At 41.1% G+C, this 22,123-nt stretch overlaps 1 protein-coding gene across 3 annotated transcripts in view; it reads left to right on the top strand.

The window, feature by feature from the left end:
• The first annotated feature begins 1,559 nt into the window (after positions 1-1,559).
• The window catches only part of CSMD1 (CUB and Sushi multiple domains 1), a 1,887,231-nt gene continuing 1,866,667 nt past the window's right edge, over positions 1,560-22,123 (top strand). For 2 of the 3 annotated variants that reach the window (XM_056565712.1, XM_056565715.1), the window contains exon 1: positions 1,560-4,522. In XM_056565712.1, coding sequence (XP_056421687.1) covers positions 4,429-4,522 — 94 coding nt within the window. In that variant the 5' untranslated portion in view covers positions 1,560-4,428. The remainder of the gene's footprint in view (positions 4,523-22,123) is intronic. The other variant, XM_056565713.1, reaches the window with a different exon arrangement.

Genomic DNA, 22,123 nt, shown 5'->3' with positions numbered 1-22,123 from the left:
TAACTTTGTCGTGAGGGGTACCCGTAGACATACTTTCACCCTTTGAAGGTACAGTCGCGAAAAAGGTTTAGAACCACTGATCTAAATTATTATTATACATGTGATCTGTATGCAGTTTTTCATAACTTCAGTATAAAGAGGAAATAATGACCTGATTTCATATATCCATGCAAACCAATCCCTTTTGCTGATGGAATCTGTGGACTGTGATCGGGTCCGGGACGCTGGAACCCTTCCACTGCATCACTGGGGTAAATATTTTCTAAGTAAAATATTATTAGTTGAACAGGTATACTCTGGATATAATGGACTAGAAACAAAACACTAGAAATAATATATAGTTGTTCTATACTTCCTAAATAGTTTCATGCATTCTCTATTCTACCTTGTGCTCTCCAATGATATTCCCACTGCACCAAATTTAGAAAACATACTGTACAGTTCTCTTTACAACACGCTGTACCAGACCTTAGCGTCTGCTGTAACTTGCAGGATGAAAGCCTTTTTTACCATCATGCTCACCCTTATTATGATATAATCATTTACAAGTACTTTTTCTTAACTAGAAGAGTAACATTTCAATATGTTATATTATTATTTACAATATTATACTTTGATGTAGGCATTATTCAGCAGCTGTTTGAAAAAGAATATGATGGGTGGTTCACTGGGGAGGCTTCCATAATACAGTCACAGAATATTTTTATCTTTGTTTGCTGTGGAGCTTTGCTAGCATGCAAGTCCATCCATTCAGTTCAGCCTATGGCCCTGCTGTGATTGAGAAGGTAAAACCCTCCCCCTTATGAGGTAGAAGCCAATTTTTCTCAGATTAGGGAGAAAATAGCCCTAAATCCCTTGATCAATGACCCTTCTCCAGAATCTAGTGACTATAACCTATAATATTAAGACACTCCCGAAATGATTTCAGGCCCCTTTTAAACTCTTCTATTGCCTTTACCATGACAACATCCTCTATCAGAGAGTTCCATAGTCTTACTACTCTTGTAGTATGAGGATGCCCCCTATGTCTTTGTTATAGTCTTGGGTAAAAATAAGAAGAGGTCCACAATCTGGACTTTTATTAACTCTATGTACTGCCTCACAGTATCTACTGCATACATTGCTTGTGTGGATGAGCTCTTAATTTTTTTTTTTATTTGTAAACAAATTAAATTAAGTTTCAAAGAATGCAAAAATTGGTTGTGACCCACATCTATGGAAATGCCATAAAGATCTGCGTTGGTAATATCCATTTATGGTCTATTCACGCGTACAGTATTCTGTGCAGATTTGACGAGCAGCTTTGATGCGCAGGATTTTCTGCTGCAGATTTGAATGTAAACTAAACACTGCTTGAAATCCTGTGCATCAAATCGACACAGAATACTGTACGTGCAAATAGACCCTTAAAGAGGTTTTTGGGAGTTCAAAATTTTCTACATTAGTGATGTACTTGTAAAAAAAAAATATATATATATATATATATATATAAAAAAAAAATATATATATATATATATATATATATATATATATATGTGACATCAGGGACATCATTCACATATCCCTTTCTTCCTAGCACCGTTGTAACCCCCAATTGGGTATGGGCCCGCTGTGCCCAAACTTGTGGGTGGAGTCTAAGTGTTCCCCTGGATTTCACCCTTCATTTTTCTCCAGGATGCCGAAGCTAGACTTCAGCTGCAGGGGACACACTAGGTAACTACTGCAAGAGTGATCACCATAAAGCGACAGCTGGCCAGTCAGGCCAGAATGTACCGGTTCCTATCACCAGGGATACAGACAGGGGGGGCATGCTGATGCTAAAGATGGTATTCGTGCAAGAAACAGAGCGAGATGAAGCAGAGGGAGCTGTTAAAACAGCAGAGATGATGAGCTCAGATGCAGCCGGGTGGAGTAGGCTTGATCAGTAGACAAAAGCATGGCCGTCAGTCCAGGTCATACACAGGAGAATTAAGCAGGTACAAGGGATAAAGCAGAAGCAGGTTTTTGGACATTAGGCTCAGGTCAGGAACATGGATAAGCAATACAGGATACAGACACCTTCATTATGCTGGAACTGCACTATTGCTCAGGCACCATAGGAAGGTAGGAGTGCTCTCATATAGGTGGTGCCTTTTGGAGATTGGAGGAAGACGAGAATCATGGATGTGCACTAAGTGCATGCCCGTGACAGACTGTGCGTGCATGTGGCCCCTATGGGGTGTGCCAGAAACTGCCTCCTATGACAGTGCAGAGGAGGAGATTCAGAGCCTGCAGCGAAGGAAAACCGAGCATGCAACTCGCTGGATGTTGGCGGCTACCAACCTTTGACTTTACACCTATCCTCTTGATGTCCACCACTTATTTAAAATTTTGCAGGTTTAGTGCCTTGTTAGATGCTTGAATTGAGCTGAGAACTGCAGTTCCCAGATTGCAGTGTGGATCGCCCAATGTGCCTAAACAACAGCAGTGACCTTATGTACAAGGGTAGGCTCAATGTGTTGTTTCTGCATGGTACATATACTATTAGTATACACTATTAAAACAGTGTTTGAATCTGCCCATGTATATGACGTAATAAATGAAAACATTTACATTGGGATTGAATAACAGCCCGGTAGATCGCATCTCAGATGTAGAACACATGATCTAATGCAAGAAGAAGCAAAGGAATAGGGTCATTGGAATGGTATCTAAATAGTTGGATTAGTAGATACATTTAAACAGGGTATCGAACAAATTTGTATAATATTGTTTTAGTATATCATTGGAAAATGAAGTTAGGCTTAAGAAATCTGTATAAGAAAAATATTATAAAACATAATATCTATAATTGCCTTAAATGATAAAATAGAAAAAAATATATATTTTATAGTTGACTTCTAGGGATCTGGACACTAGATGGCAGCAGCATCACACAAGTTTCCCTTTCACCCCCTTTTTTTTTATTATTAAAGACTGCAATCACCTCTGTGGCACTCACAATCGTATAGCAAAGTCAGCTTCCTTCAATGCCCATTTTCTTTATTAATCCTATTCAAATAGAGAATATGATCTCTCTGCGCCTCTGCATCCAAAGCCTACTGGATCAGTTAAAAACTTGTTTGAACAATTAATATGAATTTCCTCTGATCAAAAGCTTCTTATAGATGTAGATACTGAGGCTTTAACCCCTTCTTATCTGCACAGCAATGGCTTTGCCTGCAGCCTATGGCTATTGCGCTAGCAAAGAGAGACGCAGCGTTATGTTAATTCTGCAGAGGAAGCGCCATAACTGTAATAATGGATCAATGTAATGTTTCTCAGTAGACATATTGGATAGAGTGCACTATAACATACATGTGACGCTCAGGATTTCTTCCTGCTGCTCTGTGTTACCCTGGTCCCCTGCCACTTGTCTTCTCTTTCTGGACCATGCAGCTTAGTTTTTAAATATTCTCCAAGTTAGCAAAGGCAGAAAGAGTTCAAAGACATCATCCAAAGTCACAGATAAATCCCAGTCTGTGAATGTGGAATTATGAGAAAGCTCTTAATAGGAGATATCCTTCTCAGCTACACCAGTCATTACAGATGACACTGCTATGAGAATCCATCCTGTCTCAAGGAGAGACAAAAAAAAAAAAAAAGACAAAAATAAAAAAAAAACACATAAGGGTCAATTTGTCCTGATCAAGAACTGCAAGGGAACTATCCAGACACTTCATAAGGTCCCAAGGTTCCTGGCTAGCCTTCAAGACCTCTGAGCCATGAGAAGTGATCACTTTAATTAGGATTCATCATCTGATCCCTAGGCTGGGGCTGAGATGACTATAGTCCTATAAGAATGACAAGGAAAAAAAAAAAAAAAAAAAAAGCAGAATGAGACTCAGACAGTGTGTGCTCATTCCTCAAGTTCACGGAAAGTTTAACTCTTAATGCATAGCTGCTTGTGAATGCTGGAGCTCCCAGTGATGTCATGTGAACAATCCCAGTGCATGCTGCTCGTCATCTATATGTAGAGTATGTGGGCTTTTTCTGCTGTAGATGGAAGGAGACTGGTGCTAGGGAGGTCTCTCTGCAGCTACAGTCTCTTTCCCCTCTTGGTGCTCAGTGATGGTTGAGTCCAGCTCCTTCTGCTGCTAGCTCTATACAGTGGAGTGTCTGGAGCTGCGATCTCTCATCCTCCTGCTCTGGATACCTGACTGCATTGGGAGTCGCTGTCCGTTCAGCACCACTAACCTCCTGCTGCTTCTGCACCTTGTTGGACCTGACCAGGACCTGACCGGGAGGACACACGCTCTCCTGCAGAGGTTCTCAGCCGGCAAGCACGATGACATGAGAGGCAACTTCCAGTGGCGTCATACCCCGGATCACTACTCCATTTTCTGGCTATTTGATTGTATTGGCGATCAATCTGGAGGACGGTGAAATATCGCAGAGGAAGCTGCTTGGATGTGTGGAGACTACAGAGACATGACTGCGCTGGGGACATTGAAGTATCTGCTGTTTGTGTGCGTAGGTTTCCTCACTGCAGCTGCGGGTAAGGGTAAGATTCATCTCTAGACATAGTTGTGTGAAGGGCTTGATGTAAGGCTGGTCAACCAGTGTCAGCAGCAGCCCCGCTGGATGGCTAAGTTCTACATAGTGGATTACCAGCACTTTCAGCTGCAAGGGAATAGACATGAGTCTGGATGCTGGAAATCCCTTGTTTAATATGGAGATCTGTGTGCATTGTAAGATAAATGGTGTGGTGACTCCCTCCATAAGATGGTAGCCCTCAAGGTGTCCATTAAAGGGTCAAGGGGTAGACTTGGCTGTATGCATTGCCCCAGAACCTGCATGGGTATTACCAGTGAAAGATTATTATACTGTGGGGCAGTGTTTCCCAACCAGAGTGCATCCAGCTGTTGCAAAACTACAACTCCCAGCATGCTCGGACAGCCTTCGGCTGTCCGAGCATGCTGGGAGTTGTAGTTTTGCAACAGCTGGAGGCACCCTGGCGTGAAAACACTGCCGTGGGGTGTATTGATGATTCTTGCATCTATGATGAAGGATGTGGGGTTTGGGTACCATACAGGTGAGGTAGTGGCCCTCAGCCGAAGGCTGTTTGAGCATGCTGGGAGTTGTTGGTTTGCAACAGCTGGAGGCACCCTGGTTGGGAAACACTGCCGTGGGTGTATTGATGATTCTTGCATCTATGATGAAAGATGTGGGGTACCATACAGGTGAGGTAGTGGCCCTCAGTTGAAGGCTGTCCGAGCATGCTGGGAGTTGTAGTTTTGCAACAGCTGGAGGCACCCTGGTTGGGAAACACTGCCGTGGGGTGTATTGATGATTCTTGCATCTATGATGAAGGATGTGGGGTTTGGGTACCATACAGGTGAGGTAGTGGCCCTCAGTTGAAGGCTGTCCGAGCATGCTGGGAGTTGTAGTTTTGCAACAGCTGGAGGCACCCTGGTTGGGAAACACTGCCGTGGGGTGTATTGATGATTCTTGCATCTATGATGAAGGATGTGGGGTTTGGGTACCATACAGGTGAGGTAGTGGCCCTCAGCCAAAGGATGTTTGAGCATGCTGGGAGTTGTAGGTTTGCAACAGCTGGAGGCACCCTGGTTGGGAAACACTGCCGTGGGGTGTATTGATGATTCTTGCATCTATGATGAAGGATGTGGGGTACCATACAGGTGAGGTAGTGTCCCTCAGCCGAAGGCTGTTTGAGCATGCTGGGAGTTGTAGGTTTGCAACAGCTGGAGGAACCCTGGTTGGGAAACACTGCCGTGGGGTGTATTGATGATTCTTGCATCTATGATGAAGGATGTGGGGTTTGGGTACCATACAGGTGAGGTAGTGGCCCTCAGCCGAAGGCTGTTTGAGCATGCTGGGAGTTGTAGGTTTGCAACAGCTGGAGGCACCCTGGTTGGGAAACACTGCCGTGGGGTGTATTGATGATTCTTGCATCTATGATGAAGGATGTGGGGTACCATACAGGTGAGGTAGTGGCCCTCAGTTGAAGGTTGTCCGAGCATGCTGGGAGTTGTAGTTTTGCAACAGCTGGAGGCACCCTGGTTGGGAAACACTGCCGTGGGGTGTATTGATGTTTCTTGCATCTATGATGAAGAATGTGGGGTACCATACAGGTGAGGTAGTGGCCCTCAAGTTTAACATTAGTACAGATAAAGAAGCTGTAGTCTTCATGGATTAGAAGTGAACCTGGATGCTGGCATTGCTGATTTTCTTCGAGGGGGTGACATGATGATCTCTGTATATTGCATGATAAGGGATTTGGTCACATTATATGGCTAAATAGCCCCCAACTGGAATGTAGGAGCAGATGATGAAGTGTGGGAGATATCCACCAATCTGCTGATTCTATGAAGAGGTTCTGCTGGTGATCTGTACATGATCTGTACATAGTGTGATAAAGGATGGGAGAACTCCAGGGCAGTTCACTAAACAGCAATATACTTAGGAGCCTAGAGAAAAATGGGATGGAGTCATACATCATTTACTGTACCAGTGTCTGCATCCACATTATGGGGAGATTTATCACCCAGATCTTAGGATGTTTTACTCAGTAATCACTCTCTATCATATGATTCATTGGAACAAGTTGCCACCATTTATGGCATGGTGGATGGTGTTCGTCTTCTGATTGTTGAGACATAAAATGTTCATTATTCAAAAACAGAATACAATATTGTTGACCCATGTCCCACTTTTATTTTTCGCCATGTTTCAGAGTTTTGTTTTCACCCCTAGTAGTCAATGGTAGGCTTATATATATATATATATATATATATATATATATATATATATATATATATATATAGAAAGTCTCCTAACGCTCTTAACATTGACATAATTTACATTTTTATGGAATTGTTACATACATTGTGCAATGGAGTTATGATGCCATTCTTAAACTTACTGGGCTTTATCCCTGAAAATGTGAGTCTGAAGCTCTTTGACACAGTAAGAAAATGTTGGCTATTTAATTGTCTTATCCTTTGCCTAGTACTGTCAAAGGGATTTATTAAACCACCATTTTAAGATCATAATATCAAAGGGGATTGTCGTTTTCAAAGCCTTCCTAGGTCATTAAGGCAATGCAATTTTCTGTTTGAATGGAGTACAGGGCCATGCTGATATATATATATATATATATATATATATATATATATATATATATATACATACAGATCTGGAAAATACAGGCATTTTCTGTTAAAGTGCCTGAAAATCTTAATTTATCATTCCTTCCTGCCATAGCTTTTACATAGGATGCCCTTTCAGGAACTTAGAGAGTCACAGTTGTGTATACAGTGTTCTTATATGGACTAATGTATTGACCTTTATTTGTACCCTCTTGTTAGTACAGCCTTGCTCTACATGCTTGGTCTGTTCTTTCCATGGACAAGAATTTTCATTACCATAAATCTACATCCCAGAACCACTTAGGCTTCAATCTTATTAATGAAAGTCTATAGTGTTTCCCAAGCAGGTTGCCTCCAGCTGTTGCAAAACTACAACTCCCAGCATGCTCGGACAGCCAAAGGCATTGTAAGATAAATGGTGTGGTGACTCCCTCCATAAGATGGTAGCCCTCAAGGTGTCCATTAAAGGGTCAAGGGGTAGACTTGGCTGTATGCATTGCCCCAGAACCTGCATAGATATTACCACTGAAAGATTATTACACTGCGGGGCAGTGTTTTCACACCAGGGTGCCTCCAGCTGTTGCAAAACTACAACTCCCAGCATGCTTGGACAGCCTTCGGCTGTCCGAGCATGCTGGGAGTTGTAGTTTTGCAACAGCTGGAGGCACCCTGGTGTGAAAACACTGCCGTGGGGTGTATTGATGGTTCTTGCATCTATGATGAAGGATGTGGGGTTGGGGTACCATACAGGTGAGGTAGTGTCCCTCAGCCGAAGGCTGTTTGAGCATGCTGGGAGTTGTAGGTTTTCAACAGCTGGAGGCACCCTGGTTGGGAAACACTGCCGTGGGGTGTATTGATGGTTCTTGCATCTATGATGAAGGATGTGGGGTTGGGGTACCATACAGGTGAGGTAGTGTCCCTCAGCCGAAGGCTGTTTGAGCATGCTGGGAGTTGTAGGTTTTCAACAGCTGGAGGCACCCTGGTTGGGAAACACTGCCGTGGGGTGTATTGATGGTTCTTGCATCTATGATGAAGGATGTGGGGTTGGATTACCATACAGGTGAGGTAGTGTCCCTCAGCCGAAGGCTGTTTGAGCATGCTGGGAGTTGTAGGTTTGCAACAGCTGGAGGCACCCTGGTTGGGAAACACTGCTGTGGGGTGTATTGATGATTCTTGCATCTATGATGAAGAATGTGGGGTACCATACAGGTGAGGTAGTGGCCCTCAGTTGAAGGTTGTCCGAGCATGCTGGGAGTTGTAGTTTTGCAACAGCTGGAGGCACTCTGCTTGGGAAACATTCACAACGTGCTATAGACTTTAATTCCCCTATTGAATTAAAGTTTGACAGTAAATGGAATTAAGAGTTTGAGGATGCCAGGCTAGTTAACATTACGTACTCAGGAATAAAATACAGAAGGTCTCACTATTACTACATGTTTACATGGTTTATTCTAACAGCGACCTTGCAATGTGATCCGGTATTGAAGGAGCAGGAGGAAGTGTGTTATGCTCTCTGTACAAGCTTTGAATACATCTCCAGACTGAGCAATTCGTGTATAGCCTGTAGATGCAATAGACATGCTGTGTGTGACTGGCTGTGTGTGGGCTTTTCTTCTCAAATGTTCCTTCTTTCCGCCACCTCCCCCCTTTCTACAGTAATTTGTCAGTTATATTTCAGCTTTTTGAGTGTTTGAAGGCGGATGTCACAGATTGTGATTAAGAATCAGGATTTTCAGTTTACAGCTCATGTATATGTGTGTATATATATATATATATATATATATATATATATGCACATATTCCATAACCATGTTAATGGGGTTGTCTTCTGTACATGTACTGTGAGGTGCATATAAAGCCACTCTCTATAGAGCACTGATCTCCAAATGTTCTGTAACTACAACTCCCAGCACAATATGATAGCTATAAGCTGGGATTTTTAGTTTGAAGTGGCTAGAGATCTACAGGTTGTCAACCGCTGTACTTGAATATCTTGATCACTGGGGCTATAGGATATGGAACCCCATCTTGGTTTCTGTGCTCAGGGATCTATTTTGGTTTAGTTTGCTTTAGGGTATGTTCACGCTACAGAGTGTGAATGGAATCTCTGCTCGCTGAATTCAGAGAGCGGAGATTCAGACTGGCAGCCGGCGGTGGCGGAAGGACCACGCGGCACTGCGCCGTCACCATTGACGCCTATGCAGTGATCGTGGACTTCCGTGCAAAGAATGAACATGTTCTTTCTGAAATTCCGCAGTGTGAACGGGTCTCGCGGAGACCCATTCACACTAATGTTAAGTTCACACTGCGGAATTCCGCTCCCGGATTTCCGCCTAGGAATTCCGCGGGGAATTACGTAGTGTGAACATACCCTTATATATATTCAGAGAAATGAAGAGTTCGCAAACGGCACTCACGGTACAGCAGGAAGTTTTATTCGGGAATGCTGGTACACGCAACAAGAACGCCAGATAAGTCGACTGGTTTCGCGCTGCACAGAGCGCTTACACGTGACCTCTGACTACTATTTACCCCTCCCCCTTATACCCTTATATGTTCCAGTATTTCGTCTGGATAGTTTTCAGTAGAATTCTCTCTACAGCAGCGTGTGAGAATTAAGGAGTTAAATGTACTAAACACAAGCCTTTTAACCTTGCCATGTCTTGCTTAGGTTCCTCAAAGTTTATAAGGAGACATATGCTTTGTAGAGAGAGTGGATCAGGCACTGGTATTCACTCTCTACATGACTAGCCTAAAAACTATTTCATTTAGGCATTGCTCTGTTCAATTTCATATGTATGTCTTAAAAGGGAAATGGTCAATGGTGATGTCTCAGGTGTATTGCACTGACTGACCTGCTCAGAAAGAAAGCTTTGGTAAAGCTGGGGACTTGCAGCCTGCAGATCTGATGCTTGAACATTTAGAGCAGTAGCTAGCAGGTTTTAGCATAAATCCTAACATACTTTAATAAACCCAGACATTATATATCTGATACTTGGCATTTACACACATCTTGAATTCATAAGCTGCAGTGTGTATGAAATGTAGAAGTCTTCATATTTCACTGTCACCGTTCCCTGCATAAGCAAATAGTATATACTGTACTTTCCATTCTGTGGAAAGGTAGAGGTGTACACTCTGCTACTGCATAGCACATGCATGATTCAATATTGTATCGATTTGTGAGACTACACCGTTTATCCCTTAACCTCAGCATATGTATTGTAATGCTTCCTCAGAATTGTTGATGTCATGCGTGCTTACAAGAAAGAAATCTTACTTATTGTGGAGGTAATCTGCATATCTTAAGTCACTACGGTATACTTGAAAATAATACTGTGAACAAAGAAAGATGAAGTGTATTTGCTTGTTCAATAAAAAGGTTAACCAAGGCTGTGAACCAAGGTTTCAAAGTAACATACACGTCCATGCCTTGTAATGAAGAGGATGTGCATATTTCATTGTTAATATACATATATGTATGCAGAAGACATCAAATTTGAGAATATGTGTCAGATTCATGAAATGTTATACAGTGGGTAGGAAGAGGTATATATTTACTACTGTATCTTTAAATATGGTGGGCGGTCTCAATCAGTAGAGTGTTTAGTAGACTATCTTTGGTTGCCAGGCAACAATACTGTTTGATAATTTTCCAACTGTTCAAACCGAGTTTGTCTCATAAGTGTGTATTTTTTTTGATTCTCTGATAAATGCTGCAAAGAACATTTTCATCAAAATGCAGTTTTTATATCCATGCAATGAAAAACGTGTATATAAAACATTACTATAGAATTCCATGAAAAACCCCAAATGTATCTGTCATTGCCCCAGCCAAAAAGAAAAAAAAATCTATACTCTATATTACCATTTAACTATACAAATAAATAGTTACTATACCATATACAATTAAGGCTTCTTTCATACTGCCGTTGTGACATGGCAGTGCGATGTCCGTCGGGAAACCCGGGGAGAATAGCGGGAGAAAAAATACATCATGCAACGTCATTTTCTCCCACTACTCCCATCAAAAAACGAAGGCGCCCGTCGGACCCCATAATAGTAAATGGTAGCTGTTGTTGGCCGTTGTGCCCCGTCTGAATTAATGGACATAAAAGGCACAAAAAGAAAAGTGCATGACGGACAATCTCCGACGGGGCCCAACGGAAGTGTGAAAGGAGCCTTAAGATGCAAAGTAAACCTAGAAGAGATAAACATAATGTCTATGGATTTTTTTTTTGTTCATTTGCTTTCTAAAAGCAAAATTTAGTCTTGATTAAAACTGGCCTAATATTTTGTTGCTTTAAAGTCTGTGGGTAACACCTGTATCTAGCAGGCTGGGCTGCTACGTTTGATATACCATAGATGTGACAGTACGCTGCTCCTGACTGTGTCTGTTTTTGCTTTACCCCTCATTTATCTCCCAGTAGCCAAGTTTTATAGATATCAGCAGGGAGGAGGTTAAAGGTTGTGTAAAGGAGAGAGAGGGAATCATCCAGCTCTTCAGGGAGGGCAGATCACAAAAACTGTATTGTATTATAAAATGGGAAGGAAAACACATACTGTATGACAGAATCTACAGGGAGAGGGAAGGTAAAATCACACACTCCTTAGCCTTAGGTTCTATCAGCACAAGGGAAAAAGCTCTATATGTATGCTGATATATGAGTGGTACTAAGCAAAACAGCAGCATAATGAGTCACATTTCAGTAGAAAAGACAGGAAAAGAGAAGTTCGGCACTGCTTACTTCTGCTCACTAAGGAATAACTGTATTGAGTGCAATTTATATTAGGGAACTGTCTATTGCTTCTAGGCGGTGCTCAGACGTAAAACAGAAGTGGAATCAATGTAGAAAATAAGTAAAGGAAAAACGTTGACGGCTCACCAATTCTTCTTTCTTTTTTCTTTATTGCAGTAACATACTCACAAAATACAAAATAGTAATAGTAACAGGGGTGGACAAGTCCAGGGGGGGTACAGATAGGCGACAGCAGCCGTCGTTTCGCACTAGATCAGTGCTTCGTCGGCCTCCCGATGAAGCACTGATCTAGTGCGAAACAACGGCTGCTGTCGCCTACCTGTACCCCCCCTGGACTTGTCCACCCCTGTTACTATTACTATTTTGTATTTTGTGAGTATGTTACTGCAATAAAGAAAAAAAAGAAAGATGAATTGGTGAGCCGTCAACGTTTTTCCTTTACTTATATTCTATAATGAGTCACATTGGGGGGTATTTATCAATTTTGCCTGTTGACAGTTTCTTTTTACACTTTTTTTTTCACTTTGGTTTTCGTGGACATGCACCAAATTTGTCATTTGGTGCAAGTTGTTAGTAATTTTGGCTCAAATGTTGAAATCAGCTGTTCACAGCGCCTTTTACACAGAACTTACCGTCACAGAGGACGCGTATTTTACCTTATAGAGCAGCCATTTCGGAGTCTCTCCTGCAGTATATCAGCAAGCGACATGAGTTATTTTCTTTTGTGGGGTTTATAGCCACCATGTGAAATGGATTTTATTTTCAACTTGGGAAGTTTATATTTTTTTTTTGTTACTTTAGTGCAGTGGTCTTCAACCTGCGGCCCTCCAGATGTTGCAAAACTACAATTCCCGTTGGCTGTCCGGGCATGCTGGGAGTTGTAGTTTTGCAACATCTGGAGGTCCGCAGGTTGGAGACCACTGCTTTAGTGCTTACTTTTCCTGAACCTGTGTGGCCATGTCCAATGCTGGCTCAACGGAGGGTGAAGGCTCCTCAGAGACAACTATGTTCCAGGATAGTATTGAGCAGCCCTGGAGACGTCGCTGCTTTCACCCAAAAAATGTTTTTAACGTATTTTGACTCCTTTACATTTTCTGACATTGCTAAGTGTGTTTTCCATGTGCAACATTTCTTGGCAGCGATTTGCGTGAAAAAAACGGGATTTGCGCCAAAATTGCACCAAAGATCGATTGGCGCAAATGATGGATTACTGACTAAAGTTAAAATCACACACAGGACTGTGTGATTTTGAGAAAGTTGTAAAAATGACAGAGGAGAAGATGCGCCAAACTTTGGCACAAAAAGACACTGCGCCAAAGTATTGCGCCAAAGTTACGTTAAAAAAAACACATAAATCCTTTGATAAATACTCCCCATTATTCATATCAAGCATGTATTTCTGGAAGAACAAACACAGAGCCTTTAAGGTATGTGCCCACGTACAGTATAGTCTGCAGATTTAATGATGCAGATTTTATGCTGCAGCTTTTATCATTAATTTTCCTGCATAAAATCTGCAGTGCATACAATACATGTAAACATACTCTTAAAGTGTACAGTATGTTTATTATTATTAATAATAATAATAATAATAATAATAACAATAATAATTAGAATAATATTTTTTTATTTATGTATCTTAAACTTATTCCATATCACTTTTATAGAGAGTGAACTTATAGAGACAAAATTAGACCTTAAAAAATAAAAATAAGAAAAAATATTTATAATAATAATAAGGCATTTATCCAGGATGGGCCACATATGCCTTTATATGAAATGGGTGACTAGGGCATATTGGTTAATAAAGGCATGAGGTTTTGAGTAATAATGTAGAAGTGGGTGGGTGTGTGTAGGCGGGTTTAAAGGGAGACAAAATAAATTAAGGAGTGTGAAAGATGTGTTTTACGGCATGCATAAAACCATAGATATTGGGAATTAATCTGTCTGGGATTGTTCAATCCAGAGAACTGATGCAACAGGAGCAAAGTCTTGGAGACAGGAGTGAGAGGTTCAGGTAATGGAGGATAGTCTGAAACGTGGGGTAGATAGAGATGAGAAGGGAGATACGGGAGGAGCAGCACTTTGGAACGCTTTGTTGTTGAGATTCTTTAAACTATAGTAAATTTCGCAACTAGTGCAATGACTAGTATGGGTTGGAGGAATCCATATAGTGGTTGGACAAATGAGCCTGTAAATGGCAGAGTAATGTAAAATGTAAATAAATGTAAATATAGCATAGACTGTAAGTGGTAGAGTTTAAGTGTAAAGAGTTACACTTTTGAAAGATTCAGTTTCAGATAGAGGACATGATGGTGGAGACAGTGGAAAGAAAATCACAATTGTCTTGTAGTATGGTAGGGATGTGGTCACAGGAAGAGGTATTCTAGAACAGAAATCTGCTGATAGCTTGTCCAAAGAAGGAAGCAAGACTGAGCAAACCCAACAGCAAAGGGAAGGGAAGAAGGAGCAAATCCGGCAAATAATACTCTAAACTTGTGGTCACAGAAGTAGAAAGAAAATAAAGGTAGTGCAGTATAAAGCATACTAAATAAAAGTTGGTGGTCAACTGTGCCAGATGCAGCAGAAATGTTGGGCTTAGTTACCTCCACTATTGTAGTGAATAGAGATGAGCGAGCCTTTCAAAAGTTTCAAAGCTTTGAAAAGCTGTCAGTTCGCCCAGCAAGAAAAAACTGTTGACATGTCAATCAGACATGTTTAAAGTAGTTGGTCACAGCGGGTGTCACTCCTGAGTCCTGCTGCAATCCTGAATGACAGGCCAGAGAAGTGGGTGGCATTGCTGAGCTCCCCATCTGACAAAAAGATCTACCGGCCGGGAGCTGAGTGCAAGGCTGCTCGCTTCCACGGCCTGTCATTGAGGATTGCAGCAGTTCTCAGGAGGGACACCCGGTGCAATCAACAACTTTTGACATGTTTGATTAATAGGTCAAAGTTGTTTTAGTTCAGTAGCCCTAAATCCTTCTTGGGCTGAGAGTATTTTTGCTCAGCCTAGCAAGGGATTAAGGAATGAGCTGTGCTTGCAGTTGTCTAGCTGTGGGCACAGCTCAGATCCAACATTGACAGGTGCAGCCAAGCCAAAGCAGGCAATGTTCTAAAGTTCTAAGAGCCCCGAATCCGGGTTCGGGGGGCTCAGCTTACTTAACTCTAGTAGTGAGTTCTTGAAACTTTACAGCTGAAATCTACCATGTGGACACTTCATAAACTGCGGGGCACCAGCATAATATGCCTGGTGCTAGGACCGCACAGGAATGCGCCCTCTCATAGAGGTCAATGCATTCCGTGCCGACTCTGCACGAAGAATGAACATGTTCATTCTTTGTGCGGACATGGAAAATGGAAACATCTGGCAGGAAATTCTGCTGTGTGCACAGCGCAGCAGAATCCCACATTGGAATCCGGTACAGAAATTCTGCAGTGTGAACATGGCCTAAGAGTCTGTACACTGCTCTAGAAATGTAATTTTATACCAGGCACTGAAAAGTACTCTGGTATAAAAACAAACTTCCCCTAGCTAGTTAACTTGTAATGGGTGTTTCTGACAAGTGTTCCTAGGAAGAACAAGAAAAGCTCTGAATAATGCTGTGAAATATGTCATAGACTGTAAGTGAAAAAAACTGCAACATAAATCTTTCAATGTATATATAAACCTAAGTGTATGTTATACTGCATTAGTTATCAGGCACAGCAAGATGTCAGAGCAAAGTTTGACAATTACATTTCATTTGCTTACATGGATATGTGCATTTGCTTTTTTTCTTTTTTTTTTACTCTTGGATTAGGTCTACATAAAGCAGGCACTATGTTACCCAATGAGCCAGCTGTCAAAATAAAAGTTGACTGTTAGAATCTAAAAACAACCAATATGGCTATAAAGCATATAACAGATCATTACTAAACTTCAGCCACCCTTTAATTACAAATATAAAGCAAAATGTATGTTTTATATGGAAATCCCAAAAATAATTTGTTGAACTATATATATTTATATTTGGTTATAAGTATAACTGTTTGCTAACATTTCTTATTAAAAAAAAAGGTGTTTAATGAGTATTCAAGTATGGACCGAAAGTGGATATAATACTGGGTCTATAGTAAAATAAATAAAGCTACAATAACCTGCACCTGTCCCCCCCCCCCCAAGCTGCATCGGTGTCCCATCTTAGTCTTCTTTCACACTGCCCTTGTGACTCGGCAGGGGGAGCCGGGGAGAATAGCGGGAGAAAAAATAATGTTTGCTTCATCTTTTTCTCCCGCTATTGCCTGTCAAAAAACAATAGCGCCCGTTGGCCCACATAATAGTAAATGGGAGCCATCGGGACCAGTTGTTGCCTGTTGAAAGGGGCCTTAGCCAGTGATTGGCTGAGCAGTGAGGTACTGCTGTGAGCTCTCATCTCATAAACAGGCAGAGGAGATAAATAGTGGGGGGCTGTAAGTGGAATAAATAGGAGCTGCAGAAGGACAAGTGGGAACTGGAGGTAAGTAAGAATATTTTGTCTGATATATGACAGCTCTATAAAGATTCTACCTAACAAGTGGAGCAAAAATCACCTTTGCTGTTTTTCACTTTCAATAGTTTTTCATAAAAAAACAGGTTATTCTAAACAGTGAGCTCTCAACATAGCGCCATAGGAACAAACTTAATAAATTAACGTAAAACGTGTCTGAACAATGATATGCAAGACCATACTGCACAATGAAATAGCAAAATATCAGAGGATAAAGCAGAGATTTGCCCACATTCGCTATTAAATAAAATGTTATAATAAAATAGGCATGTCACAAAAGGCCAAAACCAACTCGTGATCAAACCTTTGCTGTTTCTCAATCTGTTGAAGACTTCAAAGGATAGAGCCACACACACATGGTCTAGGTGGATTCAGCTGCTGCTAGTCACCTTACTGGGCAGAATAGGTGCAGGGGACTTCTGTTCTCCCAGTAGGTGGTGGTCCCACCAATGTTCCCTGTAGGTGTCAGCTGCTGAGAATACAGTGACCCCCCGACCTATGATGGCCCCTATATACAATCATTTCAACATACGATGGCCTCTCAGAGACCATCGCATGTTGAAGGCAGCATCAACATACAATGCTTTTGTATGTCGGGGTCATCGCATAAATGGCTATCCGGCAGCGCAGACTTCTTCAGCTGCTGCAGGATAGCTGTTTGCGGTGCTCCGTGTGCCCCAACGATCAATTACCTGTCCTCGGGGCTCCGGTGCGTCCTCTTCGGGATCCCCTGCATCATTGGCGCTCTCCATCATCGTCATCATGTCGCTGCGCACGCCGTCCCGTCATCCAATAGGAGCGGCGTGCGTAGCAACGTGATGGCGGCGACGGAGAGTGAGGATGCCGGGGAAGCAGATGCCTTGCTGAAGCATTGGGGACACCCTGGGGACGCGGCGACAGCAGGGCAGTGGTGACGAGCGGTGACGGTCCGGAGCGGCGGGGACACGTGAGTATAACCTCCAATACCAGTGGTCTTCAACCTGCGGACCTCCAGATGTTGCAAAACTACAAGTCCCAGCATGCCCGGACAGCCGTTGGCTGTCCGTGCATGCTGGGTGTTGTAGTTTTGCAACATCTGGAGGTCCGCAGGTTGTAGACCACTGTCCTATACTTTACATTGCACGGATCCCTCAACATACAATGGTTTCAACAAACGATGGTCCATTTGGAACGGATTACCATCGTATGTTGAGGGACCACTGTAGTAGTTAGGAAACTGGGCAGTAATTTATCACAGGTAAACAAATCACATATCATTTTTATAAACTTTTATAAACCGTGCATTTTTCATAGGTGAAATATAAAATACATGTGCTTTACTTGTTATTAACCTGTGGTTGGTTACTACATTGCAACACTTCATACAGCTTTGTAGAACAGGACACTGAGCAGGGTGCAGCAGGGTGAACAGATATAACTGTATCTGTGTCTTAAGGATGCAGATTCAATTGATTCCAGCAGATATTCCTGGCCCAGCTACAAGTATTGCATACTGTCAATGCCCGGTCACTGCAAAGCTGGGATTTTTGCTTTGTAGGGCCAGTGTAGAAGCTACGGAGATTAGAGGGAACATTGGGTCCCACCTGATAGAAATGAATGCTATATTAATGCTATACTGTGGAATACTATACGATCTAACAAATCTACAATTTGTAATTATTTTTACATATAAGAACTATGCTTACTATTTGCTATAATATATACAAATTCTGAGGATTGTTGTGGTTTATACTTCTATTTTGTGGACTGTTCAGTCTTAAACTGTAATGGGCAATAACTGTCAATGGAAATGTTTAATATCCAGGTATCAGAGCTGCTAGTTACAGCTCATTTAAGTCTGACTATAAGTTACTTTATGTGCGTGAAAACAATACATTTGTTTGGAAAAACCAAAAATAAAATGTTGGATGTTGATCCATACTACTATAAACTCCTGTGTGCATTCCGTTAAATGTGACTGCATAGATGTCAGTGTTTGATTTTCTCAAAATCCACCCAGCATCTGTCCAGTCGGCCGGTATGTGCACATACGTATGGGCAGGGTTACTGCAGAAGAAATATTTTTAATAGCTATCATCATAAAGTTAACCTTGCATGTGTTTACTGTTGACGGCTTCTCTTATGCGAAAATAGTTTTCGAAAATAAAAGATACAATATAATCTTAGCCATAAATGGATGAAATAGCTGAAATGCCAAGAGATGCACCTTTTTATTTCTGTCTTTCTTGGTACAAACTTACTATTTTAAGATAGTTTAAGTTTAGCTCTACCAGGAAAGTTGTTTGTAGTGCCTACAGTTGTCAGCACACACAGTGAATATTCTATTTTAACTTGATACTACTTCTTTCCCATAGAGTCTAGAAAAGCTTTCTTCCCAAGAGGCAGTCTGTCATTACTTTAGACATGTATATTGTATTTTTTTCAGTATGTGGACTTTGCAAGCGTACATTCATTTTATATTCATGATGCATATAGCACGAAATGTGAAAATGTATGAATTTCAGGGTGGATTGAGTACTATTAATATGAATAGATGTTTCCCTGGATATAAGGCTATATGATAACATATGCATAATAGAGGAACTAAACTAGGGAAACACATAAAGAAATATAATACTGAAAGCAGTGCTGACATAATACATGCATCTATCCATCTATCTATCTATTATCTAACTATCTATCTATTTATGATCTATCTGTTATCTATCTATCTATTCATCTATCTGTGTCTTCATATATATTTAGCTTAGCAGGATTTTTGCAGTGTGGGCCATATGACAATTCCCAATTGCTCTTCAAGCATTTTCTCCCCAAATGCATTTTACTGCATATACCAAGACCATTGGTTATAATATAATAGCAGATGACTCCCTACTAGAATAGAAGAGGCCTATGGCAGGCATAAATTGAAATGTAGTAAGAAAAAAAGAAAAAACTACCATGTCTGCATTAGAATATTCTTTGATATTTCCAGAGAGCTGGCATGCCATTCATAAGGAAGCCGTTTGTGATCATGATTGGGAAGGGGAGGTAAGCTCAAGGTCACGTGTGGCTTGGTTGATGCTTCATATATAGGAAGAAACTGCACAGCTTATGGGACCATGTAGTCTGAAACGGAGCATCTTTGCAGCATTGGGAATAGTAATATACTAGTAAGTGCCTTTATATTAAGTAATTAGAGCAGTGTGCATTACTTTTTGACTTTTGACTCAATCCTTTAAAGGAGAACTGTTATCACTTTCATGCTGCCTGATCCACTAGTCACAGGTGCAGCCCCTGGAGGCATTTCCAAAGCTGGGACCCCCCTGTGATCTCCCTGCAGCACCCGCATGACGGCCATTACCCCCCCTCCCATAGACATGAATGGAGGAGGCGTGGGGTGACGTCACGTCCCCAGTCCCGGAAACCCGGAGGTTTCCAAAACTGGAGACGCAGCTCCCGCATATTATGCGAGTGCGGCAGGGAGATCGCGGGGGGTCACAGCAGTGGGCCCCCCACAATCAGACATCCTTTGGATAGGGGATAAAATGTTTTTGCCCAGAATACACCTTTAAATCTCTCTCCATACTCAAACAGGGAGCAATCTATCAGTCAAGGCAAGTGAGATGGGTAGAAGCCGCTGGGGACTGGTTGTGGTTCAGGCAGCACGGAAGGGATGACGGGTTCCCTTTAAAGTATACCTGCCATTAAAAAAAATAAGAGACATGTCAAAAGTTTGGATCTCTCGGGGTCTCATTGTTAACAACCCACCAATCAGGAGAGCGAGCAGGGATAAGTGTGCAGCAGAATGCAATACTCCTTGGCTCTTGACAATCTTTGTCTCGCTGCTTAGCTATAAGTCTATGGGCTACTGCGTTCCTATTCCAACTTGTTTTCTTGGTGAGACCCTGACCAATCACAACTTTTGACATGTCTCTGTGACATATTTATAGTTTTTTTTTTAAATGACAGGGACACTTAAACTATACTTCTGACAGCTAAGCTTCTACCAGAGTAGAAAATATTTAAAACAGTCCCGTAGGAATAATTAATTCATTAGTGTGAATTACAAAAAAAAAAAGAGTTTATAGACCTTAAAGGTTATATTTCTTCTGCACAGACATGTAATTAAGTGAAGGTTTTATTTTTTTTATTAATTGAGGTTTTAATTTCTTGTTGAGATTTGACATACATGGCTCTGGTCATCAATATTCACCTATACTTGTGTGATTTTTAAAATGAAATATCATACCATTTGCCATAAAAAGAAGCACACCAGACACAATAGCAGTACAAAAGGTGGACTCAAGGACAGACTGCACTCACATTATTCAGATGCAGTGCGTAATTAGATTTTCAATTGACCTGGTAATGGATTGTTGGTGATCTTATTTCATGTAATTGGAGACAGAATTCCTCATCAAAATAAGGTGTAATGTAGAAAATGGGATTCCTGCTATGTGTTTAAAGGATGCATACTCATAAGAAGAGTACTCATGTTCAAGATAATAAATTATTTTCAGTACTTTCATACAGATTTTTGTGGGGTCTGCTATGCTTAATTGTGTCCATGCATACTGCATTCTTTGGCTTCCGCCTGTTGCTTTCCCATAGACAAATTCACATTTCTTTTTTTTTTTTTTTTTTTTTTACAAATAGAATATCTCAGAAATGTTAATTACTTACCAATAGGGATAGATTTTTTATTTTTTAAGATTAAAGGAAATCTGTCAGCTCTATTTTCTGCAGTCACCATTGGATAGTTGTTTAAGTTTACAGTATTAGCAAACCTTTGCCACAGCTGATGGTAGTTGATAAAATCTTACAAAATCTCTGTTTTATTTCTCAGCTAAATGTCGAGGAGGCGGGGCTGAGCTGTTCAAGTCTGAGACAACTTTTCACTTGAACCCCCCCCCCCCCATCTTTGACTGATGTACAGGCCTTTGAAAGAATATTGTTGACTTCTACAAGTGCGCTATATGGGGCGCTATTGTCGCTATAAATAAATTAGCAACTTTATAACAACACAAAATTCACACACACTAAAAGGGGTATTCCGGCTTTGTACATGTTATCGCCTATCCAAAGGGTAGGGGATGAGATGTATGATCGCAGGGGTCCTGCGATCATACATCTTAACCCCTCTCCTTTGGATAGGGGATAAGATGTATAAAGCCGGAATACCCCTTTAATACTATGTATAAATTGTGATAAAACTTGATTCCTTTAGGGATCGGCTACACTGCAGATATTCCACTAAGAAATTCTGCTTACATCATAGTCCGATATTTATCCATTTAGGTTTATCCATAATATTATCAGTAATAGCCAATTATATGGACAAGAAAAGGGAAAATAAATCTCAAGCTGAGCTTTTAAGGAATGATTTAAATATACAACAAATAAGCAAGTCTACGTGGTACAAAATGCATTGTATCAGCTTCAATGAGGCTAAAGCAAGAGCTGCTTTGACTGAAATACCTGATATGAAAATATACTACTGTGTCATTGACTTCACGGTTTATTATTTTTTTAGAAACATTTCCCTAGGTAATAATGAAAGTTGAACCCATAGTTATGAATTACCCATACGGCTAGATAAGAAGTAATAGGAAAAGACTACCTGCAGTGCTGAAATGCACCGCCTGCATCGACCAAAAGTAAATAATGAATTCCTTAATTTAAATTTTCATTGCTATGTATTTTTTATTTGGCTAGGTTAAGGGAC

The sequence above is a fragment of the Hyla sarda genome, chromosome 3 (assembly GCF_029499605.1).
Source record: "Hyla sarda isolate aHylSar1 chromosome 3, aHylSar1.hap1, whole genome shotgun sequence".
NCBI classification, from domain to species: Eukaryota; Metazoa; Chordata; class Amphibia; order Anura; family Hylidae; genus Hyla; species Hyla sarda.
The sequence above is the reverse complement of the archived record's forward strand: the minus strand, read 5'-3'. Positions and strand labels throughout refer to the sequence as shown.